Source organism: Ictidomys tridecemlineatus, chromosome 12 (genome assembly GCF_052094955.1).
Source record: "Ictidomys tridecemlineatus isolate mIctTri1 chromosome 12, mIctTri1.hap1, whole genome shotgun sequence".
Lineage (NCBI taxonomy): Eukaryota > Metazoa > Chordata > Mammalia > Rodentia > Sciuridae > Ictidomys > Ictidomys tridecemlineatus.
Genome location: NC_135488.1, coordinates 69,308,406 through 69,335,403, shown reverse-complemented (window position 1 = coordinate 69,335,403; position 26,998 = coordinate 69,308,406). Strand labels below are relative to the sequence as shown.

The 26,998-nt window shown below is 42.0% G+C and overlaps 2 protein-coding genes and 1 long non-coding RNA gene across 3 annotated transcripts in view; 2 read left to right on the top strand and 1 right to left on the bottom strand.

Annotated features, from left to right (window-relative positions):
* Positions 1–2,480: 2,480 nt before the first annotated feature.
* LOC120885001 (uncharacterized) lies at positions 2,481–17,825 on the bottom strand. The gene is made up of 3 exons (XR_013428948.1): positions 17,632–17,825; positions 12,726–15,184; positions 2,481–2,777 (listed from the first exon to the last, which is right to left on the bottom strand). It is a non-coding gene; the product is annotated as an uncharacterized LOC120885001 (long non-coding RNA).
* Positions 17,826–17,898: 73 nt separating this feature from the next.
* Positions 17,899–25,522, top strand: Lgalsl (galectin like). Its single transcript, XM_005322067.5, has 5 exons — positions 17,899–18,429; positions 19,228–19,299; positions 19,462–19,550; positions 20,198–20,375; positions 22,370–25,522. The coding sequence occupies exons 1-5, from the start codon at positions 18,394–18,396 to the stop codon at positions 22,511–22,513; spliced, it is 519 nt and encodes a 172-aa protein (XP_005322124.1). The 5' UTR covers positions 17,899–18,393; the 3' UTR covers positions 22,514–25,522.
* Positions 23,894–26,998, top strand: part of Aftph (aftiphilin) — a 124,704-nt gene continuing 121,599 nt past the window's right edge. The window contains exon 1 of the mRNA XM_021724305.3: positions 23,894–24,030. The gene's annotated coding sequence lies outside the window, so the exon portion shown is untranslated. The remainder of the gene's footprint in view (positions 24,031–26,998) is intronic.

Sequence of the window (26,998 nt, the reverse complement as noted above, 5' to 3'; positions counted from 1 at the left end):
TCTTGAGCAAAATAAATGATTGTGATTTTAAGCCATTTGGTTTGAGGTGGTTTGTTATGCAGCTGCACATGACTGGAACAGATGTGGAATGCAAGCTAGACGCTGGCAGTTCTGGATTTCCCCCCAGAATCAAGAGGAAGCCAAGCCCTCCCATAACCAGGAAGGTAGAAGCAGAGAAAGCCTCCAGGGCCCAGCACTCTTACAAGCGCACAGCATTCTAATCTCCCCTGCTTTAATCTGGGCGCCTGCCCCATGCAACAGATTAAGAACCCTGAGCTACTGTGCAGAAGGAGATGGATTTACTGTCTGAAACAAATAAAAGAGAAAGCAGGGGACTGGGGAGATGAATGAAGAGAAAGAGGCTGATTTTCAAACTGGAGTCTGACAGGCAAATGCACATGTGAATGGGGAAAGCCAGAGGAGGCAGCTTTTTAATGAAAGGCACCTCTAAACACACAGACTCACAAGCACACCCCTAGCTGCTGGTCAGAGACAGCTCCACCTCTCCCTGCCTCTCGCCCTCTCAGGTTCTGGAAATAGGAACCTGGCATCCAAATACAAACCGAATATCCCATTGCCATGCCACGTCCCTGGTTCTCTGTAAAGCATGTAATTCCAGCTGTTTGGCTGCATCTCAAGAGGCTCTGGGGTAAAAAAAAAAAAAAAAAATGCTTTTCACATGTGTTCTTGCTTATTTGGCTGGGTGTGGGAGAGAGGATTTCCGAAGGATCCGGAAATCTGCCATAGATGGGGCAATGTGGGAAGATGCTTGGGACAGCAAGGACAAATAGTGTCTGACATACCACGCAGATACACACTACACACACCAAACGCATCCTGCACAATGCACTATACCTCACTATAGCTATGCCACATACTACATACCACACACACACACACCCACACACACACACTCACACACACAAACACACTCATACACACTCTTCCTTGCCTGTGCAACTAATTGCTGTCTTGAGTTAAAAAAAAAATGTGGAGAAGAGCAAGGGAGGGAGCCTCAAAGGAGTTCATTTCTCTCTCTTGTTACCCACGCCTAAACCATGGGCTTTCTTTTACTCCAATAGATGCAAGTTTATCCTTTCTATTGTCATTTGGGCACCAAATCCAAACCTGAAAATTGTGAGGATGAAGGTGCTGCGCTGGCTGAGGATCAGCGCAAGGTGAGGAAATGTAGGACACAACTACGCCTCTGTTGTCATACAGATGTCCCTCACTTCCCCGCACTCAGAGTTTGCCCTTGGTGCTCACAAGACATGGTGGGAGCCCTGGACCCCCAGTCTCCAGAAGCTGGCCTTTCCCCGACTCCTCTTCCTTTGGCTGTCTGGGACTCCTCAGCAAAGCCAAGCTTTGGTTAGGGACTGTGGATGCCAGGAGCTGTGGGGGTCAACGATCGTTTCATGATGGGCCTATACAGACTGTGGATGCCCTCCCTTGCCAGTCCACCCTGAATGTGGTTAGACAGGCCGAGTCCCTGCCCACTCAACTGAGAGCGTTTTGGAATGCTGGGGCCCAGGGGGAGAAGGAAAACTGGTTTCTCCTTGCCCTGGTCTCCTGGGCTCAGGCAGCTTCAAATCACATTAATCATTCTACAGAGATGCAGCTCTGCCCACGCTGAGGTGTCTGTACCTCTAACTGGGAAGGGTCTCCCCAGGGTCCAGCCTCACCTGAGTTCCTCTGCTTGGGCCTTCACTCCCACACCACCCCACTCCTCTTGGGGCCAAGGACTCTTTACAGGTCAGGGCACTTGGACACCCCTTCACAACAGAGGGTCGGAGGAGTCTGTTTAGGGGTGCCATGGATGGAGCCCCACAAAGTTAATAGGCATGGGAAGGTATATTTTCTGTGGTTGATGGAGGAAGATTTGTCATGTCACTCCTCTGCCTGGTATCTAAGCCCCTCAATGGCTTCTCTTGATTGTCATTTTTCTTTCTTTGTATGGGCATACGGTGTGTGCCTGGTACCTTCACAGTCTAATCTTTGAATTCTCAAGAGCCTGGTTTGGAAGTTTTAAAGATCTCAATGTTTGTTTGTTTATTTGATTCTCTGTACTCTTAAAATAACAAGGCACTAAAGGCAGGACGCAGAACATAGGAGGAGAAGTGAATAGCCCAAAGATAAATATTTCAAGACCTCTTTTCTTTGCAAATTTTAATGAGCGCTTCAGACATCCGTTACCTTAATTTTAGGGTGTAATCGCAGAGCACCCTCATACAACTCTTGCTAATGATGATCCAAAGCTTGAGCAATCAGGAGGCAGGAAATCTGACCAAGGCCAGCTATGAGAATGAAATTGGATAAGATCAAATATCAGAACACCCAGCACAGAGTAGATTCTAAATCTCTCTGCACCTCAGTTTGTTCATCTGTGAAATGTAATTATTTGGTATGCAAGCAAATTTCATGTGGAAATTTTATGACTTGCACATAGTAGATATTCAATAAATATTCACTTGCACATAATAGATATTCAATAAATTATCACTTTATTTTTGCAGGAGTATGAATTATGTCCAGTAGTATCAATGTTCAGATCAATGATTACAAGAGCAGCACTGTCATTCTTTGGAGTTTATACAATGTGTAACATTTCCCTTTTCTATAGAAGGCTTAGTGTTGGTCTTCAAATCAAATCAAATATTTATTTTCAATACTTTTTCTGTTTCAGCCTATGAAATCAAAAGTGGTGACTCCAGAATTTCCATAGAGAAGGTGTCTGTTGCATTAAAAAGAGGAATATCCCAGGAGACTTGAAGTTGCATCTACAATAAAATATAATTGCTGTAAATACATGCTTTTATGTGAACATAAGTCTTGATTTCTCTGGGATAAATGCTTAGGAGTTAAATAGCCAGGTTGTATGGTAGCTGCCATGGTTAGCTTTTAAAGAAATTGCATATTTTCCAGAGAGGCTAAACCACTTGATTTTCCCACCAGCCTATATGTAAAGGATTTAGTTTCTGTATATCCTCGCCAACTTGATGGTGGTGATGCTATTTTATTTTAGCCATTCCGGTAGGTGTATAATAATATCTGTGGCTTTAATTTGCCTTTTCCTAATAGCGAATGATGTCAAACATCTTTTCAGGTGTTTATTTACCATCTGAATGTCTTCTTTGGTGAAATGTCCCTTTATGTCTTTTACCCAACTTATAATTGAAGCTTTTCTGTTAAATTTGACCCTTTATGTGTTCTAGATACTAGTCCTTTCTCATCCATGCAGTTGCAAATGATTTCTTCAACTCTATATTTTGTCTTTTCATTCTTTAATTTTATTTTTTATTCTGATTTGTTATATATAACAGCAGAATGTATTACAATTCATATCACACATATAGAGCACAATTTTTCATATCTCTGGTTGTATACAAAGTATATTCACACCATTCGTACATGTCTTCATACATGTACTTAGGGTAATGCTGTCCATCTCATTCCACCATCTTTCCTACCCCCATGCCCCCTCCCTTTTTCTCTCACCCCTTTGCCCTTTCTAGAGTTCATATAGCCCTCTCTTACTCCCCCTCCCATCTTCTCATTCTCTTAACAGGACCTTTTGCAGATCAAAATGTTTTCATTTGATAAGTCTAGTTTAAGGCTGGGGCTTTAGCTCAGTGGCAGTGCGTCTGCATATGTGAGGCACTGGGTCCAATCCTTAGCACCACATAAAAAATAAACTAAAGGCATTCTCCTGACCATCTACAACTACCAAAATATTTTTTTAAAGTCTAGTTTACTAATTTTTTAATTTTATGAGCTGTGCTTTTATTATCCTAAGAACTCTCTGCCTAATGCCAGATCCTAAAAACTTCCTCCTATGTTTCTTTCTAAAAGTTTTAATAGTCTTACACTTTATCTTTAGGTCTGTGGTCCATTTCATCTTAATTTTTTTGTAATGCACTCAACTTTGGAAGAAGTTCATTGTGTTTTTTTGTTTGTCTTTCTTGTGTTCTGCCTGTGGATGTTCAGTTGCTATAGCATCCTTTATCAAAGTCTGTCTTTCCATCATTGAGCTGCTTTTGTACCTTTGTCAAAAATCAATTGGGCAGGGCTAGGGCTATAGTTCAGTGGCAGAGCACCTGCCTAGCATTTGTGAAGCACTGGGTTTGATCTTAGCAATGCATAAAAACAAACAAATAAAATAAAGCCATTCTGTCCATCTACAACTACATTTTTTTAATCAATTAGGCATATTTGTGTGGGTTTCTTTCTGGATTCTCTGTTTTGTCCTGTGGATATATGCTTATATCCCTCCACCAAATCCCACATAATCTTGATTTTCATTAGCTGTATAATACATCTTGAAATCCAGTAACTAATTCTTCCTACTAAATTCTTTTTTTTTTCCAAAATTGTTTTAACTATTTCTTAGCCTTCTGATATAAAATTTAGAACGCTCTTACCTAAATACACAAAACTTAATTCTGAGATCTGAATAGAAATTGAGTTAAGCCTGTAACTGTACCTGCTAACAGGTGTTATCTGGGGGAGGAATCCTGGATTAAGTTTAACCAGTTTCTTTAATGAAGATATTCTCAGCCTTTAGCATGCAATTGTACAGTGTGAATTTCAAGAGGGAGACAGATACCATGGATAGCTTCCAAATTTTTCTGACCATGGAGCCTTCTTTGTTTAACATCTCATTGTCCTAGAGTTCTGAGGAAGCCTTTGGGAAAAGCTAGCTCCAGAATTAATTTCAAACTCCAAACTTGACCTCAAGGCAACCAACAGGCCCCAGTCTGCCTTTCACCTGTCATGCATGGGCCCCATCCAGATGGAACTACTCACTATTCTACCAACAGGTCTTGTTCTTTTCTGTGTGGAGATGGAAAGGGCCCAACACTCTGGATACGTGTGCTCTCCAACCACAGGTCCACTTCAATTTACCAAACTAAAATGATTTGGACTAGAACTTTAACTTTAAAAGAAAGTCTAGGTTCTCCTCCGAAGCTAAAGAAAGGTATGAAGAACAGGTGTACCCACACTTTCACATGCATGCTCACAGGGTGCTCACAGTAAGTAGTTGTATTTGGCATTGCAGGTTAAGAAACTGATCTTTGTTCTTGGTGATCTCATTTGCTTACTGAAGAAAGTTACATGATTGGAGTGCTGGGGGTGGGGAAGCCTATGAAATAAATATGGCAGGCACTTCTTGCCATTTGGGTCACAGTGACCACTGAAAGCAAATCAAGGATTAAGAGGAGGAATTTCAGAGCTTTCTTCCTTTCTTTGGTTAACCAAACCATTGGGGTGTTTGAAAATCAGTCTTCTTCAGACTTTAAGTGCAGTTACTTCTGGGGGACAATTGAGTCACTCTTATTCAGAACCAGGACACTATAGGTAAACACCCACTCTGTGGAAATTAGGTATCATGTATCATTGTTTCAGTGACTTGAAATAGAAATTTGTCTGTGGTGCCTAAAATAAGTGGCTTATTTCTCTTGAATAAGAAGTCTGGAAGGTGGCTCCAGGTCTGGCCATTCAATGGTCTTTGACACCACCAAGGACTAGAGTCCTCCTACCTTTCTGCTCAGCCGTTATTAGCACACAGCTTCTACCCTCCCCAGGTCCATATCCCAGGAAGAGAGAAAAAGGAGGAACAAAGAGCAAAAGGCAAATGTCAACTTTTTTATGGGGCTTTTCTGAAAGCTCATCAATTAGGCTTCCATGTAAATTTCATTGACCAGAATTATATTACAGAACTCCCTGAACATCAGGAAGTCTGAAGAATAGAGCTTTTTAGGAGACAAATTGCCACTCATTCCTGAATAAGTTCTGTTTGCAAGGAAAAAAAAAAAAAAAAGAATGATGAAAGCACCAAGATACCTACCCTGGCAGGCAGAGCACTTATATTTTCTATATGGATAGAACCCCAAATCAAGGACCTAAATAGGCATCTAAATAAGCATCCATGGCCTGTTTACCTGCCTGTATTGTAATGCACATGTGCACCTAGCATATCTTTGAAAGTTTCTTCTATATGTAGCATTTAGCAAATTGCTTATGCCCAGATTACTCGACATTCCTGGGATCATCCAGTTATAGAGCATTTAAAGCTGACTTTCAACATATAAAATATGGTGTTCTAAAAATGGTAGTTGCCATGAAAGCTAAAATGATGTGGAAAAACTGCTTTGCCCAGGGCAAAAAGATTAGTAGGCATTTGAGTGATGAGTTTTGCATATAATTTAGTGAGTTCCACTCATTCATGCAGTTAGACACAGCCCCAGAAGGGCAAGGATTGTTCCCTCCACTTCCTGTTGATGAATCCACTATAGATTTTTTTTTTTTAGTGGAAATTGTTGCAAAAGAGTCCAGTTTGAATTTTCTATGTTCTGAATGACTTGGACTTAAGAACCTGGGCAAGCTTCAGATATAAGCTTCCCTACAAGGCAGACAAAAGAAATGCTAACAGCAAATAACCAGGTCAGTGAAAAAGAATGACTCAAAAAGGTCCAAGAAAAATAACTATTAAAGATACGATCATTTGATTATTTTCCAAAGAGCTTTTATTACAGTTCCATGCAAGGCTCTCTGAAGCTTTCCATTTGTGTGGTGTGACAGCAAAACTCAGAGAACTGAACACTGAGCTGGCATCCCCCACTTCCCCGTGACTCAGGCCAGGTAGCTCTTTTCAACAGCACATGTTAATCTTGTTAAATCTTAAGTACCTCTTGGTTTTATGGGCCACACTCACTTTCCCTTCCAGCCCTTTTTGACCTTGCGTTCTTTGTGTGGATTGAATGTCATCTCATGAAAGAACCGTTCAGTTAATTCTAGAACAATGCCGAGCTGAAGAGTATGTGTAGTCTGCATCACGGGGCACAGTCACAGGAGGGTCCACATTGGTTACCCATCAAATTAATTTAAGATCCATCTATGACCAAGTAAACACACCCCTCTATGGAAATTTTTTAGAGAAATCTGGGGTTTTTTTAGAATTTCTCTAGAAATTTCTATAGAAAAGTTTTTTAGAGATTAAATTTTAGTGGCATGGCTATTTTTGTTTTTGTTTTAAAGAGGGAAAATGAATTTGTCCTAAGGTTGGTTCAGCTGAGTGGAGACCACACATGGGAATATTAAGTAGGTTTAGCCATGCTGGACAGAAACTAACCAGAGCTATAAAACTATTAGATGTGCCTGTGACCCTGCACTTTCACAAATGCTTTGACTTTTCAGCATTGGTGAGTGAAGCATTTTATGAAACAGTTCACTTTATGATACTGAATCCAGCTCTTTGAAGAGAAGTGTGTCTTGGAAGCAGGTGTGGCTTTGAATGCAGCGTCCAGTGATTGAATAGAAGCCCTTCAAAGTCCTGACATAGCTACCTTTTTTGTGTTCCCCAGATACAGTTTTCTTTCATTGGCTCCCACAAACCATGTGCAGCTGAAAAGTGACTGCAGAAAGGCAAATCAGAATCATCCAAGGGTCAACGTCAGACTCCAAACCCACCATTGCCGCAATCCCTGCAGCCATCCCCTCCTCCACATTTACTTCATTTCTACCTTCATAAGATCTTTCAGATTTCTGAAATGCCGGAGTCCAGAAAGAAGTTATTTGTCTCCACCCCAAATATAAACTAAGAAGCAACCCTGCTTCTCTGAAACCAAGCTGGTCTTCAAGCGGATGGAACTAGAAATATACTATGCTCTAGAGACGCTGCGTCTCTTCACATTCTCCCAGTTTGATTTAGTATAATAAACTAGTTTGAGCATTTACTCTAAGCAAGATGCACATTTGGCATCCTGTATTCTCCTGCAGTTGCTGTACATTACTTTTTAAACACCCCCGACCTTGCTTTGCCTTGTGAATTATTTAGAGTAGTGGTATACTGTGAGCCATGGGCAAGTTTATCAAATGGCTTTATATGTTACAAAAATAGGCAAATGAATAAATCATGATAGAATATCCGTAAGAGGATGTGAAAGAAGATGTCACAAGGAAAAAAAAACCTGTTAATATAAGGGTCAACCACAGTGACATAATCAGTTCAGTAGCAAGAATAACCTTCATTCAGATCCCATGCAGAGTCCTTTAATCCCCCTGGCTCAGAGTTTGGTCTGTTTATATGTCATGTTGCTGAACTTTATCCCTGCTGACTGTTTTTACGAAGAGCACTTACTACTTGAGACTTTGTTCCAGCCTTTTGGACCATGTTTTATATACAAATAAAAGTAGGAAAGGATTAAAACAGAATTTCTCTATTGAGCTCTAAGAGGGGATTTCACCAAACTCCGGAAAAAAAGAATGTGAAACCAGTTAACCTTGTGGGAGTAAAAAGGCTTAAGGATAATAACTTTTATTGCATAAACTCTTCTAAGTAAAAAGAAATTTTACTTAGATTAAGCGGAAATGTGTTTCCTGAATCATGCTAGTAAAACTTGCCATGTTCGATCTCTCCTTTACCTAAGCCCAGTGTTGAGAACAGAAATTGAATTCCATGGTGATGGAAACATGTTCTACTGCCACTGGATTTCCTCTTTCCTCCCCTCTTCAGCCCAGGCCCACACATCTCCACTCTGAGGAGCAGCCCAATGCCACTTTGTCCTCCTCCTCTTCAGGCCTCTTGGTCCTTTCACAGTGTTGAATTGTCTTCAGCCTCTTCTGAAGGGCACTCTGCTCTGTTGCCCCCTCCTTTACCCCCCCCTCAGAATGCTACCTGCCTTTCCCTCTGGCTCTTTTCTGTGCTAAGGCTCCACTCCTGTGATTGGCAGAGCCTCACCCTGCATTTTACAACCTTCCTTCCACCTACTCTCTCTGTGGCCCTGAACTTCAAGGTGGACCTTTTCTCTTCCCAGGCCCACCTAAGAACCCCAGCGCATGCCTTCCTGTCCTGGGATTCAAGCTCAGTCATTGTCTCTAAAGCCTCTAGCTTCAATTCTTTGATTTTTATAGGTAGGGTTTAATATTTGCATGCATTAGACAACCTTAAATTATCACCTTTTGATGTCATTTTTAATAAATGCACCAGACTAGACAGACACACCATATACACACACACACACACACACACACACACACACACACACATATTCATAGAACCTTATAAAGACTAAATCAAAAACGAAAGCACTAAAGTGAGTGCCCTTCACAATGTCAAAGCGCAGTCAATGTTGTATTGTTCTTATTGGGCTATTCTTAATCCCTATGAAGTAACAAGACAGCATCTCTCAGTGGAAGACAGGGCTGATTCTGGAGCCGCACTGCCTGGGCCAAGTCATAGTTCTGCCTAATTTCTCCTACCTAATTTCTCCACACCTCAGTCTTCTCGTCTGTAAAAGGAGAATAATGAAAGGCCCTACCTCAGAGGTTTTTACGAGGGTCAAAAGAGTTCCTATTTGAGCAGATAGACATGCGATGTCCCCATCCTGCTTCAAGAAGGGACTTGTCGCTCAGCTCCGGAGCATGGTCAGCAAGCTCCTCCAGCTCTCAGCAACTTATCTGTCCCAGCTGCAGACAGTTGCCTTGCCCGAGGCCACGCCCTTCCTGGGGAAGCAATTTGGTGACTGAGTGATATGGGTGGGGAGAAGCTGGGCCCTTTGGCCTGGTCCCGCAACACTTGCCTCCAGTTCCCAGCTGAGGTTGCTCTAACTTCCCCTCAAAGGTGTTAATCCCTATAAGCACCTCACACCCAAGCCCTGTCTCCACTGCTGCTTCCAGAGAACCCCACCTGTGGCAGTGTGTGGCAGGTACTGAGAGAAGGGCATGCCACACAGCAAACATGCAAGTGCTTGTTAAATAAAATTTAAAAAGCAATCTGGAAAGGCAACACTTTCACTGCTCATCTCTTTTTGGAGAAAATGTTTGTGATCATATCAGGATACTCTAAAGAGCCTGAGATCTAGCCAATCAAAATGAGAGAATTATAATACCATGAATATAACTATTCATTGCTGACAAGGCTATTTTCAGACATTTTAAATTTAGGTCCAACAACTTTGGCTAATGTTTAATGTGGACTTAATGGAGAACCCCTAGGCTGGGTTCAGTCTCCACGGGGTGGGAAGGACACCTGAGTGCAGGGGCAATTCCAGGAGAATTGTTCTTAGGCTGAAACAGGAAGTAAATGAGTGGATTCCAGCCTTGGGACCCTGGAGTCTTCACAGTCATGAGGTTGGATCTCATCTGCAGACCGTGGCTATCCATTATTCATCAGTTCATTTGTTCAAACGATAGAACTTCATGCCAGTTCTCACAGCCATCCTGCTCTCAAGGCTCTTACTCTGTGGGGTGGAAAGGCCACACCAAGTAATAAAAAAAGACAATTGCAGATGGAGATAAATATTCCACGGGGACACAGTGAAGTCTGGGCTGGAGTGTATTAGGGAAGGCCTCCCACAAGAGGTGACATTTGAGCTAATAATTTAAGTATGCAAAAACAAAAAAAAAAGTGCCTGAGGCAGCACATTCCAGGCCCAAGGAAGAGCCAATGCCAAGCACTGGAGGAAAGAGGGCACCTGTCTGTTGGGAGAATGCCAGGGAGGCCAGTTTTGGCTGCAGAGTGTGAGCAGGACAGAGCACGGCCCCCAGGTGAAGCTGGAGAGGCAAGCCAGATCCTGCAGGGCCTTGAAGGCATGGACAGGAATTAGAATTACCTTCTAAACACCAAGAGGATCCCCCTCCCCATTTCCCTGATGATTTTCAGGAGGGTTCGCGATTGATGTTTTTAAAAATCACACTGACTAAATGCAAACTCAACACTAAAGAAGGAAAATGAACAACAATTTACTAAAAGATGCAGGCACTCTTCCCTTCCTGGGTGATGCTCTATTTTAGCATTGTGTCATAATTACTAAGGGCTTTTGGGTGAGCCCATGGCTGTTTTATGAGCTTCTCTTGTAACACCGAGAATGAACAACACTCTAGATTAAAATCAGCACTAGACCTGAAAACACACACATCCTCCCCATCCTCAGAAATTCTGCTCATCCTCTTTTCTCACTAAGCTCATTCCTTCTCATTTCCATTTATAGCATATCAGCTGGTATTAGATAATCTATATAAATCATCCCATGTCAATCCTCAGTTGTAAGTTCTCTAGAACAATAATTAGCTCTGCTACTTTGGCTTGAAGTAGGATGATACACATTTTTTCTACCTGTCCTGGCTGTAGCATTAAAAAGAAAAGAAAAAGATGAATATTGGCCTTCTGAAAGACCAGAACTTACTTAGCCCGGCCTCCCAAATGGTGTGTGTTTGTTTGAATTTAATTTTCTTTTTCAGGTTAAGTGAGAATCTGCCCACTAAATTTTTGCCTACTAAAGATAGGCTACAGCCCTGAGTGGTGGCTCCCGTCTGTAATCCCAGCAGCTCAGGAGGCTGAGGCACAAGGATAGCAAGTACAAAGCCAGCCTCAGCAACTTAGTGAGGCCCTAAGAAACTTAGAAGCTGTCTTAAAAAAAAAAAAAAAAAAGCCTTGGAATATAGCTCAGTGGTTGAGCATTCCTGGGTTCAATCCCTGGTACCAAAAAAAAAAAAAAAGGCTATAGAAGAAAAGAGAGCTCAGATCTGATGAAAGGAATATGGAGGAGCTTAAAGGGCCAGGAATAAAGTAAGCTAAGCTGTCCAGGGAAGAAGCTGGGATTATGGGGAAACAAGCCATTTTATATGATTAAGTAACTGGTTCATGAGGTGGACAGAACTGGGCTGGGAGGAGCTGCATGTAGGAAGATTTCAGAATAATGTCAAGAAGAACACCTGTTAGCAGAGAATGTTGAGAAAGCATCAAGGGAAGAGAAATTTAACAATTGTACCTCTGCCACAGGCTTCTCAAAACAAAAAACAAACCAGCAACCCCTCAAAAAAGGCATGAGGTATCCCCCTTTCCCTCATGATGGAGTTTTCCCTAGCATTACATTGATGGGATCAAAAATAAGCACTTTACTTCCTCTCTCCATGTTACTTTTTTTGATTCTTTCTGATAATTAAAATGAGGCTTGGTTATTAAGAAAATCTGAAAATTCCCTTCTCCCTCTACCCCATTTCATCCCATCTTCTCTCTCTCTCTCTCTCTCTCTCTCTCTCTCTCTCTCTCTCGCACACACACACACACACACACACACACACCAAGCAATTTTAAAACGTGGTTCTCAGTCCAAAGCTTGCTGAATTTACAGAGTTCCAACCAATCTTAGGTTTAAGAGCAACACTGAGCCAACAAAGGCCAACATCTGTGAATGAATGGCCTACGATGAGTTTAATCAATATAGACTGCCAATGTGAACTTCTATCATAAGTTTAAATACTTGGGGGCTGGGTGGTATGGCTAATTGATAAAAGCATGTATATATCATGCACAGGGCCCTCGATTAGACCCCCAGGACCACAAAATAATAATGATGATAATATTTTCTTCATCTCTTAATTTTTCTCTATGAAATACATTAATCACTGGAACAATTCAGGATGAAAATCAACATGCATCAAATAACATGAATTTAGACAAAAACATGTAACCTGATTGGAAATGAGTTGAAACCAATCCCTGAATTCTAATAATATCATTTTTTTTCTAGGCTATGTTGCCAAGGAAGCTTTTAGATCCATTCTGATTATTGTCACCTAGAAGAATCAGTGTGCACAAGAGGAATTTATAACATGAATGTAGGTGAGGGGGAAATGGCTTCCCTCTACCTTCCTAGTCTGGGCTATGAATTAACTGATATAAAACAACTTAAAAGAATAAAACCCATATTTAAGTAGGTACATACCCACAAGAGTCCCACAAAAATCTGAGGCTCAAAGAAAATGCAGCCGAGTGATGTTTACATAGCATCCCAAGCTAGGGAAACTTGTGGCTCCTGGAAAATTGTAGCCACACAAGTTACAGGAAGGTGACGCAGAATAGGCACTGTAAATAAAGGTTCTCCAGGCATGCAAATGTGACAAAAGTTGTCTAGAGCATCTTGTCCAGACAGATACTTTACTGATACAGAGTTCCTTTATAGATGTAAATCTCCTTTACAAAGGGACAGCTTTTCAAGAGCTACTCCTTCTTGAAATTTCTCAGAATAATCAACTCAAATTACGTCAAAGATATGTATTTGGGGGCATCATATTATTCTGTTCTACAGCCATATTTTAGGATGGTGTGTCCTCAGCCCTAACATTAGCATAGTAGAGAGACCCTTAAGAAATACATATCTACATGCTGTAAGTGCAAGTATGCATGTAACTTTTTTTTAAAGAGAGTTAAAAAAATTATAAAAATGGCAACTAAGAGCTTCAGCTCAATGAATAGTTGTTAAATTGAATACACGAAGCATGTCTTCTTCTCTGAATTACTTTGGTAATCAAATTTGGATGCCAAGCTTAAATTCCCAGGCCCCTTCTGGAGGGTAGTTTGTTCCAAAGCTGTGCTGCGTTAACTCCCGTTCTGTGTAGTTCACCTTTTAAGAAGGCCAAAAATCCGAGTCACTAAATGTTTCCTCTAAAATGCAACTGCCCACCTGGCAGCCTGCCTCCTATTTTCCTCCCAGTCAGTCAGGGCTTTCAGATCGCTGCTGAATCGGAATCTTGGTCTCCTTCCACCCAGCCAAGCCAGGCAAGTTTCCATGAAACTCCAAAACTAAGGAGGCCTTTATGCCACTTGACAACAAGAAAATAAAATCACAGAGGCAATGAAAGGGAGGACTATAAGCCAGCAAATGAAAACAGAAGCGTCAAAGCAACAATGAGAAGAGCGTAATTAGGCCCGGGCACCGCCTCACAGGCCTGTCACATTCCTCTTGGGTAAAAGACTGGCTGATGGACAGATCCGCCTCTTGGAATCGCTGGAAGGTGAGGCTGCGAAGACCTCGCGCAGAAGCACATTGTTGACTCAGTATACGCACAAACCCCGCTGAAAAGAGTCTTAAAATATCTTTCATTCATGCTGCCAGGTCTGAGCGCTGGAAGCAGGGCTCTCTGTTTCTCTCAGCAGAACCCATTCTGCTCGCTGTGGTCGGGGCTTTTGTTACCTCTCACAGAAGAGAGCTGTGGCTCCAGCGAGGACTTCTCAGGCATGCTGAAGGTCCCACGGTGACAACCCCGGGACATGGAGCTGCGGGCACCTTTGAAGCTCTGAGCTCCTTCTGGGAATGGGCTCCTGATTATCTTCTTAACCAAGAGGTTTTCTAAAGTCAATCCTTCCTGGACTGAGTAATTAAAACACACACACAGGGAGGCTGGTTCTAGTTTCCTCGTAAATAAACGGAAAATAATGAAATGTTGGGAACTGGCACTGACTGCCAAGTTTTATGGCTGTCCCCTAATTACTTTGGTAGAACACAAATTTGTGTGTCTAAATAATTATTTGATAACTATGACTGCAGTTCCGAAAAGAATTAAGAACTGTAATCATATTTTGAAGTATAGAAAAATAGCTTGATAAATGATTGCCCTCCTACTTAAGTAAACAAAAGAATGCTGATTCTATGTATTTTACTCCCTACATAAATATTGATGGTGAGACCAGCTCAGCAAACACAATTGTGGCGCTCTGAAAGCCTCAATGGAACTTAACACTGTGCGGGGGTCTTATTTCTCAAAGTGGGTTACAACCACCCTTTGGGGCTTAGGATGGGGAAGGAGTCAATGTCTTCCAGAAATAAACATTTGGGATGCTTCAATTTTACTAAAGGTATGGTTGTGAGGAGTACATTATGTTTATTTGTATAAAAATAAACATGGCATTATAATGGAACAGAATGTGAAATGCATAGAATATTATATTCAATATTACAAGGACATTTTGAGCTGGTAGCTACACCCACATGGCCCCTGACAGGTTGTTCTTCATGTTAGAGATTCTTGATGGAAACATTTGCAAATATTTCTTCTTGGGCCATGGTAACACTGCACACAGAAATGCTGATAAAATAATTCATTCATCAGTGCTTCATTCTCTTCTCAATATTAGAAATTCTGTGCGCATTCATTTAAATAAAACATATAACATGAGAAGGAAAGAAGGAAGTGAGCTACTATTTTTATCAGGGAAGATCATTTAGCAAAGTCCATCATCAAATATCTGTTTATTCTTCTTTCACTGTTAATCATGGTTGACTGCCCTCTCCCCTTTGATAGCTGTTTTAGTGGTTTTCCAGTAGAAAATACAGTTCATCATGAAATTTCAGTTGTAGTTCATAAGTGGGTCACAATCTTCATTAATGTTTTAAGATACAAATGCCTGTAATCAAAGCATAGTTTGCCTATCCTTCACTTTACAACTCAAAAAAGCAAAACTTTTAAGCTCTATAGTTCATTAATTCGATAATGGCTTTTTTCTTTTAGGCTTTCTCTATGCTCACCATGTGCAAAATTAACCATTCTGTAGACTGAGAAGTAATCTAGCATTTTTAGAATAAAAGACAATTTTCCATGTTAAAATATTCTGGATATTCTGGGAAGGTTCAGTACCTTGCTATTCTTAAGTGTAAGAAACTCATCTTCAACAATCCAAGTATCTTCACCTTCACTAACAAAACAAATCAGAGGGTTATTCTTCACCTTACAAAACTACTTATTACCCAAGATTATTTTCATTCATTAGCACCTACTCTCAAACCCATTAAAATTTAGTCGGCATTTACACAGGTTTTCAGAAGAACTTTCAAAGAGCTGAAAGGGAATGGTGAATGAGCTCACACCCTTAATCTTGCAAGTAAGGAAATTGAGACCCATAAGGGGTATGAACTATTGATTTTCTATGACAAGTAGGACTTATCAAGGGCCCACAGTGTCCTCACATCTTTAGCACTTCCACTATGTCTAAACCACCATTACCTCTTGCTTGGAATGGTGCAGGAGTGACCTAAATCCTGTTTTCCCCTCTCTCCTATATAATACCTTTTCCCCAAAGGTCACTCCACACAGCAGCCAGAGGGAGGCATCTACAACAGAAGGCAAACTGTCCCTCTTTTCTACACAGCTTCTGATGTCTTCCCATCTCCCTACGGTAAAAGCCAGTCCTCACCACAGTTCCCAAGGCCTATCTACACCTAACTACCCACCAGCCTCTGGACCCTTGCCCCAATGTTTTCTCCATTCACTCCACCTTGGGGACATCACCCTTGCAGTTCCCTCTGCCAGCAACCTTTTCCTCCAGAGGTCCAGATGACTCCCTCCCTCCCTTCCTTTCTTCAGGGATTTTCTCAAATGTCACTTTATCAGAGATGGTTCCCTGACCACCCTACGGCATCATGCTACTTCTCTCTCCCTCCTTACCTGTGGTATTATTTTTTCCTAACATTTTTTCCCACCTGATATATTACATATTTGTTCATTGTTTGCCTTTCCTCACTGGAATTTAACCTTGGCAAAAAAGTCTCTGCGAACCCCAGTGCTTGCAATCTGCCTGAACTTTGGTAGAGTAAGTGCTTACAATGTGCCGGGTGCTATTCTAAAGAAGGTACAGGAACCAGTTTACTTAATCATCACAGCTAACCCAAGATAGGCATTATCATCCTAGTTGTCATCATCATCATCATTATCATCATCATCTCTGGTGAAGAAACTAAGGTCCAGAGAAGATACAGATGAAGTAACTCATGTAATCACCCAGCTAGTCAATAATAAAGGAAGGATTTGAACCCAGAGCAGCAGCTCTTTAATCACCAGGATGTATGGTGATGTATGTATGCTTAGCTAATGACAAAGAACAACTTTAATGCTCTTTCCCCTATACCAGACTCTTAGAAATTGAGATATATCAAAGTACTTTCAAACATCAAGTTTCCTTTAACTGCCTACAATTTTAGAATAATTAATAGGTGTGATTTGAGCTAAGACTGTTAAACAGGAGTAAAAATGTGAGCTACAACTGCACTTCAGCCTCTAATGAGGGAACCACTTCCACAAAGGACTGTGGCTTACAGGTATGTGCAGGTAATTCTTACTGTGCAACTGAGATTACCTGATTAGCTCTGGTCCATAAAAGGAAAACTAAGACACAAAGCTGCAGTGATGTTTTGGGCCATGCAGCCAGTATCAGTGGCTGGAAGGGAGCTTCTGAGGTCCTCTGAAACTGCAGTAGGTCACATATGTTCCCTGCTTATTAGTGTAGAACACCCCAGTGATTCACACAATGGAATGTGTAAGCCAAGACGTCATCTAATAAAGTGTACGTCGATACAGCTTTATCTGAGAAGTTACATAACCATCCTGATGTGGAAATGCCATTTGGAATTTGTGCTGTAGAATAAAAGAGGGTGTATCTCCTGGGAATTACTCCACAAAGGTCGTTGGAGATTTTCAGAGAGAAATTTACAGCCCCCAAACTGGGAAAATAATTTGTAAAAAAAAAAAAAACAAAAAAAAAAAAACAGGGCCCTGTGGAGGCTCTCTGAGGACCGTCTGGAGTCCAATTGTATTTGCAATGACTTAGCCAGAGGCCCGCTGGAAAGAGCCTCAAGGGACCGCCCAGCCCGCCCATATTTTCGCAGGGAAACGAGGCCTAGCCGGTGTCTGGCCCCAAGGGACAGAAAACACCCTACCTTGAGGTCTCCTTGTCTCTTTCTTTAGGCTCCAATATTTACTTCTGCAAGCCTTGAGATCTTTCTTTCTCTTTCTACCCTAGACAGCCCAATGCATCTTTCTCTCACTTGATTGGCAATCTCTGAAAGAAATCAAACTGACCTCCCGCTCTGGGATGCTCCCCTTCTCCCCGATCTTCCCTCGACCTCGCCTCTCACCGTCTCACCTGCCCCCAGGATGCGGCAGAAGCAAGGGAGGTCAGTGATTAGAAAGCAGGACGGGAGCGGCAGGGGTGTCCTAAGCACCTGTCACCTGGCAGGTCCCGGCCCTCTCTTTCCCAGTCCCCCAGCCCCACCCACCTTCCCGCCCCGGATCGCCGCCACGGGCCCCGCCCTCCCGCACGCCTGGACCTGGACTGGCCCGTCCCTCCTGCCCCGGCCTCCCGCCACTGTCCAATGACCGAGGGGCAGGGCAAGCTGAGCAAGCCGCGGCAGCCCAGCCGGGTCCCCGCCCTGTTCCCGGTTCCCGAGCGGGGCCCGGTGGCCTTTAAATGCCACCCAGGACCGGCACGGCCCGGCCCTCGCCACCTTTCTTTCTTGGGCACCGGCACCGGCAACGGCAGCAGCGCCAACCGCGACTCGTCAGCCGCAGTCCAGGTCCCAACAGCAGCGGCCACCTTAGACCTCCTGGCCCGTGCCGCCTCTCCCTCCCCTCCCCCTCCTCTCGGGCCCTGCCTGCCGGGTCGGCGCCGGGCCCCCGGGCGTGCGCGCGCGCGCTCCCGCGAGTGTGTGCGCGCCCGCGCCAGCCTCGGACCCGCGCCCCCACTCAGCGCAGGACCGCCCCGGGATCCCCGCCCGCGCGCAGCGTCCCGCGACCCCCGCTGCCTGGCCGCCAGCGGTGTACCCCACCGCGCCGTGCAAGAACATGGCGGGATCGGTGGCCGACAGTGATGCCGTGGTGGTGAGTGTGGCGGGGTGCACGCGAGGCGCCCCCTTCCCGCCGCCCCGCATGCCGCTACCGCCTGCTCCAGCCGGAGCTGGGGCGGATAGAAGCTGCAGGCCCAGCCCCGCGTCCCCCGCGTGGGAAGGCGGCCGGGTACCTGTTAGCAGGAGCCGGCCGTGCACCCCGGCTAAAAGGAGCTTTCCCGGACAGAGAGCGCTGGACTGGGGGAGGGTTTGGGGGAGATCTCAGGGTTGAGGTGCCCGACGGCCGGTTCCGTGTCTGTACAACCGCCGACCAGGTGTGTGCACTTTTGCACGTGTGAGTGTGCGCGAGGGTGAGTGTGTCGGGGCGCGCGCCCCGCGACCGGCTCCAGACGTCCCGGGGATTCCCCCTTGAAAATGGGTCCTCGCCCCCGGGCTCCAGAGACAAGTTGAGCACTGCCACTCCACTTCAGCCACGTCCCCGAGGACAGGCCTGCCAGACAGCGGTTCCAAAAAACGTTTGTGGTTGGAGAGGGCCTGCCCTTCCCCTGCACCAGGTTCTGGCTCCCTGGTGGGCCCCCGACCTTGAATTTGATCTGGATTTGAAGGGGTCTGGGGATGTTTGGAGTCTTAGCTACCAGACGGAAAGGATGGGTTTTGTTTTGAGGGTTTATGCGGTTATTAATGGGCTATAAAGAGGCATCATCTGCAGACACTGCTTGTGTGTCTATGGAGGACTGCTGGATTCTGCTAGATTTCTGTAGGTGCCCCCACCCCCATCTTCTAAGAAAAAAAAGGGTCCGTGGAAAGCCAATCTGTATGCTTCTATTTTTAGAAACTAGATGATGGGCATTTAAACAACTCCTTGGGCTCTCCAGTTCAAGCAGACGTGTACTTCCCACGACTGGTAAATGGTTTTGTTCTGTTTTCCGTGTCTCTGCCTGTACCCCCTTCCTTTCTTAATTGCATTTTCCTTGCATTTTCTATGAGGTCAGGTTCTCAGGATCTGAGGGCTTGGCTCTTCTCTAACAGCCTGTAAAGTTCCTGTTTCTCCTCTCCTCCTTTGCAGATAGTTCCATTTTGTGGGCACATTAAAGGTGGCATGAGACCAGGAAAGAAGGTGTTAGTGATGGGCATTGTAGATCTCAACCCAGAAAGGTAAGTCAAGACAGAGTCCTTTTCACCAGCAGAACTATCAGGCAGTGGCAGGGCCCTGCCCACTCCTGTTGTGGTTTAGTTTCCTCTTCTTCCTCTCCTTGTGGACAGTGTTGCTAGTTGGGAGTGCCAAGAAAGTACCATGTTCCCATGAAAAGAATGTGTATGAATCCCAGCCATCATTTCTCCAGACAGCTATTTATATCAGAGATGATAAATATAGACCCACATTTTCTCTTTGACCCTTAGAAAGGCCAAAGGATTTTTTCCCCCTTTTTTATGGTTTTGAAACATGGTGCTTAGAGCAAGAACTATTAGTATAAATAAGAACCAAACTTGACAAGATATTATTTCCCCTAGTCAACTACTGGGACTGTTTTTGAGAATTCTGATGGATTAATACACTGATGTGTGAGTGGCTTGGGGTATTTAGTATCTGATTTTTGTAATTTCAGTCATCCACCAAAGTTTTCTCCAGAGTCTACTTTAGGTAACAAAATTAATTGGTTTGAGTGTAGTCTTTCTTCATCATAGTCTAATCTCTTATGAAAAGAGTAGTTGCCCATTAAAAACAGACAAACCCAGAGGAGGAGAAGTTGGATCATTTTATAATATCCAGCCCCAAATAAATGAAACCACTTTGTTTTCAGCTTTGCTATCAGCTTGACCTGCGGTGACTCCGAAGATCCTCCTGCTGACGTGGCAATTGAACTCAAAGCTGTGTTCACAGACCGACAGCTACTTAGAAATTCTTGTATATCTGGAGAAAGGGGTGAAGAACAATCAGCCATCCCTTACTTTCCATTCATCCCAGACCAGCCATTCAGGGTAAGTATCTCAAGCGCCTCAGCTACAACCACTGGCAGGGCAGTGGTGTTCTAATCTCATGTTTGCCAGGAATATTGAAGTAGCCAGAATTTCTGCATGTCCAGGAAATTTGTCACCCGATGGTTAAAAAAAAAAAAAAAAAAAATATATATATATATATATATATATATATATATATATATATAAAGAAAAAGGAAAAGAAAAGGAATCAAAAGAGCTCTGTTTGCTGATAGAAATTAATGCTCCCAGAGTAGCACTTGGATCTCTCTGTTCAGCCCATATATTTAGTTATTACACCCATGTTTACATACTCAGATTATTAAGGAAAAAAACCTACTACTACACTTAGCTACTATGGTAAGTATTAATTTAGCAAATACTTTTGTATATAGTACACAACATAGTGTTAGGCATATAATAAATTCCTGTCCCCAAATATCTGATTAATACATATTAATAAGTATCCAGAATTTTCCTCATTTTTTCCCTTAGCCTTTAAGTAGTTTGAAACCTTATTCATTAAGACATTTTAAAGAATTTGGTGGTTATCATTTTATGTTCTCTTGTTTCCTTTGCTAATGAGGCCATGTCCGTGTCCTTGTTTCCCCCTCTGAATTAATCAAGCCTCTGTCTATTTCATGGTCACAGGCTATGTGGCTGACAGATTTCTTCCCTTGGTCCTGGAAGAATATAGATTTGCTCCCCACTATCTACTGGGCAGGAAACACAACCCAAACTTGCCACCTAATCAAGCAGCATTAGCAGCACCTTCCTCTAGAAAGGATAATGCCAAATAAGAGATGCATGTCAGTAATGTGGAGAAAAGGACTTCGTGCAGTGATGAAGTTCCTTCATCAGATCTCGTTCACACACATCCCAATAATGGCAGCTTCATTAAAAACTCCCATTTGCCTGATCAACCTTCAAGATGTTGCTCTTCATCTAAAAACTTTCAAAGGCTTTATAGTCTGGGTGAGAAATAAGAAGCCAGGACTTTCATATCTGTGATAGAATTAAAATCATTGCCTTTCTAATCCTAGACTGGGGAAGGCACTCCACCCTCTTCTGTAGGATGGTTATGTCCTCTTAGGCTCCTCTTGATCATTATAAGTTTCCTAATGATGAATCTTCACACTCATGAGTATGATCAACCAAAACTTCTAGTAGGGATATAATGCTCCCCAACAACAAAATTAAAGTGAAATAGGCCCTTCTTGGTAATACAAGTTTAATAATAATATGAATTAAATGTGACTAATATCACATATGGAGTCTTCCCTTGCATGGTGAATACCAGAGCTTTTAATAAATACATCATAGCACAGAACCAATAATTAAACTTATGGCGAATTACTTATGTTAAGAAAAAGGAGAAGACAAAGCTTTTACCATGTGGAATTTGTATTTCTGTTTGGCTTACAAAGCTTTGTTAATTACACATTGTAGGTAATTACTATATAACCTTCTCTCTGCTTTAGTGTTACCATGTTTGAGTGTCTAGACTATTATTACATGCTACTAAATGGGTACCAGTTTGGCCTTATGAGGGGCTCCTCTAAAAGTGGGTTTGGGGGATAGTAATGGAGACATTAAATGCCATGTAACTTAATCTATGCTAGTTACCAACTTCTGGGGTGCAGAGACAAATGTTGAAGCCTGAGCAATTTAAAATCTTTAAAGGATATTGAATAGTGAAGTGTAGTGGTTCTCAAAGTATATTCCCTGTTTCAGCCTTATCACTGTTACCTTGGAACTTGGTAGAAATGTCAATTTTTAGGCCTCACCCTAGTCCTTCTGAATTGGGAATTTGGAGAGTGAAGGCCTGCAATTTGTTCTAACTAACCCCCTCTATGGTTCCTTCCAGTGCATTCTGATATTTGAGAATCACTGAAGATGTTGCCTTTTTTTTCTCCAAAATAAAGTTATGTTTGTTTGTCTTCCCTTGCAGGCTTTGTTGAAATTGTGAATTCAGATTATTACTTTGTTTCTTCCAGGTGGAAATTCTTTGTGAGCACCCACGTTTCAGAGTGTTTGTGGATGGACATCAACTCTTTGATTTTTACCATCGCATTCAAACGTTATCTGCGATTGACACCATAAAGATAAATGGGGACCTCCAGATCACCAAACTTGGCTGACAGCATTTAAACCACTTCTATTTCAAATAGGATCAGGTGCCACAACCATATGACTGTCAGTCTGGAATAAATGTCCCAGCAAGATCTGGAGACTTACAAAGAAAACAAAAGGCAAGCTTCACTGTCTCTTCTTTCTGTGCAGTTTAAGCCCAAAATGACAACTTCAACTATGGTTTGCCCATAGGAAGAAAGCTGTCGGACAAAGACACCGAGCCATTATTCCCAAAACGAAGTAATACATATGCTGGATTTATTCAGACAAAACTAAAATGGATTTGTGATGATTTGTGATTGGATAGCAAATTATTTGTCACTTCAAAGCAAGGTGATGTTTAGAAACAAAGTGCTAAAGACATCAAAAACAACAACGGTACACCGAAATCAACACTTTTCTGCACTGAAGTAGAATTGTGTAGCACAACCAACATTTTAGTCAGGGTATTTACATAGAATGTAGGTTGCTCAAGATTTATTATTTTTTCTTTCTTCCTTTTTTTGCACAGCATAATGTCAGTTCAGATTTTTGAAGCTTTCTTGTAGTTATTTATTTATATTCAGTGTATGTACTAGGGAATGAGCAATGTCTCAAGAACAGCGAATTATGAACTTTTGAATGTACAAATATCTTGGGTCTGAGAGGGGAAACTACGTATTACAATCATAAAACAGGTGAATTTATATCTTAAAGAGTTGGGTTGTATCCTCCATACTCCTGAACATAGGATCTCTTAATATAAATTGTCATAAGTGCTTTTGGGAAAAAAATTTGCAACATTTCGATAAAATTGCTATTCATGTTGTCGATTATGTAAAATTCTATTTATATTGCTTTTTTCTCCTAACTCTTTTTCTCCTAACTGAATTAGCACACTATTGGCTTCCTTAAGACTAATTAAATACTTCTCCCTAGCTTTACATAATAGCTCATTAAGTTGTTATTAAATTCATTGAAGATACAAGAGAGGGGGATTGCATAGATAATTTTTGAATGATTATTACATAAACTTTTAAAAGTATATGAAAATGATTTTGGAATGTAGTGTAAAGCAGACAAATGGCCCTGAATGACCTACTTGGAAATCATTTATGTCAACTTAAGCTGTTAGCTCATTATATAACTTTTCTTATATGACCCTCACCAGTATCCCAAAGCAATGCCTTTGGAGCTTCAGAGTAGAAGATGCTTCCTACTGTGTTGGCTCTGTGGCTGGGAGGAGCTAGTGACTTGGAGGAGATAGTAGGATAAGATGGAATCCAGATTAGGAAAGGATCCAGTTAGTTTATCTGAAAGGTTAACTCCCAGGACTCCAGGTCTTTGAGTCCAGCCAATACTGTGAGTGCTTCCAGTGAAGGCTTAGGAGTTGCCCTGCGCTTGCAAAACTGATCAAGCCAGGGAGCAGCTCCAGCAGGAGGCTGCAGACTGAAAATGCCACCACAGGGCCAGGGATGGTTGGATGCTGGACTTCACAAGGTGCATTGGCTCTGGAGAGAAGGACCCTTGGCATTGCTTTGGCCAGGTAGTGGGGGAAGAAAGGGGTGCTGGGGCGGGGGTGTATTTATATATAATTTAGGTTTTGTTTATACAGCATACTGTGTCTTGTTATGACTCGTCCTTGTCCTGCTTGGCTTTTGAGTTTTTTTTTTTTTTTTTACACGACATGCAGAGGCACGGAAGTGGCTATGTCATTTTTCACGTGCCGAAAAGGTAGACAGTGTTTCAGTACCAAAGTCTAAGATAAACAAAGCAAACTAAAATCGTGAATTTTTATAAGTGATATATTTGGATTCTTCTCAACTTTGAAACTGTTTAGCACAGTTCTATGGTGTTATAGAAGATATTTTATCCAACAACACTGGCTGCACATTAAAAAGCTTTATGTACCAGCTGACTTAGCCATATTCAGCCAGGAGAGCTGTTCGGTGGCTCCAGGTATTTTCAAGCCTTTGATTAACTTCTCATGGCTAATAAAGCCACTTTTAAGGAGTATCTATAGAGAGACTTAGAGGGCACCCTGAAATATTTTTGTAGGGATTTTGATCCAACTTACGCTGGACAATCCCAGGGGAGGATGCTTTTTTGAGTGGTCAACTTTTCCTACCCACTGCATAATTCAGCAGAAACCAGAGGAGCAGGGTGTATAACTGATTAGAAGTGGCTGTGTTCTCTCTGCCTATCAGCTAACTCATTAGCAACCAAGCCCTTAGGCAGCTTAGTGTGAAAATGCTGTTAACCCTTCCTTTCCCTATGAGGTCAGTGGGAACCTCTTGGGTAAGTCTACTGGGATTAATCTCAGTGATGTGATGATTTGATTTAGGTATAGCTAAATGAGTACAGGGCTAATCCCTCCGTCCTAATGGTTAGCTGGAAACTGGAACATGTTCACACCCTCTCCTCGGCCTGTGAGGTCTAAGGTGGGAATTTCAGGATTGAAAGTGCAATTTAAAGCTTCACAGGAAAGTATTTGCGTATGTAAGGAGTTATTTCTGACCAGAGCCCTAGTTTTGCAATAACCCAAACCAAGGAATAACAATCAGGCTCTGGGGAAATAAAAGGCAGGCTTTAGACAATCTGTTTCTGCAGCAAAATTAGAGTGAATGTGTATATCTACTTAAAACCTAATGGAAGTGATTTCTGCTCTCTGGATGGTCCCAGAATTGTTTTTAAATTATTTTTATAAATTTTGAAACCCCATTTCAAATCTTACCAGCCTCAGTTCAGACCCTCCTAAGAGATCACTCTTAGGATTGATGATTTATTTGCTAAATGGCAAGTCTTTCCATTTGTCTTTAAAAGAAAATATCCAAAAAGAGGGCATGAGCCCTGTTGCCTTGAGAGAAGCAGCCTTGGCATTTTCCAGCATTAAGGTAGGAAAAATGTTCCTATGATGACATATTTTCAAAGAAACACTTTCTTATTTACTGCGTGGTGTAAAATGTTGCTATATGTATTGTTACATTATGTCACTGCTGAAAGTTATTTGCACTATAATAAAGGAGTTTTCTACAAAATGTTTTCCAGTTTATTACATGCTGCATTTGGTCCCAGTTAAATCGTACTTAGCACTTAGCTTAGACCCTGAGATGCAGCACCCCTCTCTTTCACACACACACACACACACACACACACTCCAAACCACTTTGTCTTGTGTTTCTCACATTGATTAAAGAAGAGAAAGTGACTCAGGGGCCCCCAGAGCCTGAATGAGCTTATATTGTGGATTCAGTGGGTGCTTATTTTTTTTTTATTTATGTTTTGCAGTACTAGAGATTGAACCTAGGAGTACTCTGCTACTTAGTAGTTTAGGGCCTGACTAGATTGCTGAGGCTGGCCTCAAACTTGCAATCTCCTGCCTCTATCTCCTGACACTCTGGAATTATATGCATGTGCCAATGCACCCAGCAGTGAGTTCTTTCTTTTACTTTTTTTAAAAATTTTTAATTGATTTTTAAAAAATAAATGACAGCAGAATGCATTACAATTCTTATTACACATACAGCACAATTTTTCATATCTCTGGTTGTATACAAAGTACGTTCACATCAATTCATGTCTTCATACATGTACTTTCTAAAAACAATTTACATGCAGTAAATTTACTTACGTTGGTGGATAGTTCTAGGTATTTTAACACATTGAGAATGTAACTCCCATTTTATCAGGAAACAGAATCATTGCATCATTCCCCCCAATTCCTTTGTGCTATCCCTTTGTAGTTAAATTCATCTCCCACCTTCTAACTTTGATCAGGCAACTAAGGAATTATTCTCCCACCCTATAGTTTTTAATTTTCCTGAATGTTATAAATATTTGTTACATATTTGTAACTTCTTGAGGTTGGCTTTTAATTTACATAATGCATTTGCAATAGTGCATAAGTGCATATGCATTGATGTAATATGTGTCAATAGTTTTTCATTTATATTGCTGTGTAGTATTCCCTTGGGTAGATGTGCCACCATTTCTTTATCTTTTCACCTGTTGAAGGATACAGAAAGTTCTTAATATAATACATCATTAAATATAGTCTTAGCACAGTATATATGGATATAAAATAGCAGGATTGTATTTTCCTTGCCTTCTCTTTCCTGTGGTTTGAATGATTATAGAAGAAATTTGATCCTTTGGCTATGCAATCTACAAACAAAAGAGGATGATTTATAGAAGTTTGCCTAGCTTCAGTTATTCAGTTATCAATAGATGACCGAGACATGATGAATCTAAATTCCTATTTGTCTTAATTAGTTTGATTAGTACCTTCCTCCCCCCCCCCTTTTTTTTTTCTTTTTTCCTTTCTTTAAAGGTGGCAGAGCTATGAGGCTGGTTTGCTGCTTTCTATGACACTGCTTTTGTGGTTCAGTGCAAGCAAGGAGGGGCCTGTTAAGGTGAAGACAATTTGCTAAGACTGTTCAGAAGAGATAGGAGAGCTCCCCCTTCCCCCACAACCCAGCTAAGAAGGTATTTTGGAGGATATGACATTATGGTTG

Excerpts from the sequence above, each read along its gene's own strand:
- Lgalsl (XM_005322067.5), top strand. The coding sequence starts at position 18,394 with ATGGCGGGATCGGTGGCCGACAGTGATGCCGTGGTG. Across the intron at positions 19,300-19,461 it reads ACGTGTACTTCCCACGACTG|ATAGTTCCATTTTGTGGGCA; the intron begins GTAAATGGTTTT and ends CCTCCTTTGCAG. Across the intron at positions 20,376-22,369 it reads TCCCAGACCAGCCATTCAGG|GTGGAAATTCTTTGTGAGCA; the intron begins GTAAGTATCTCA and ends TGTTTCTTCCAG.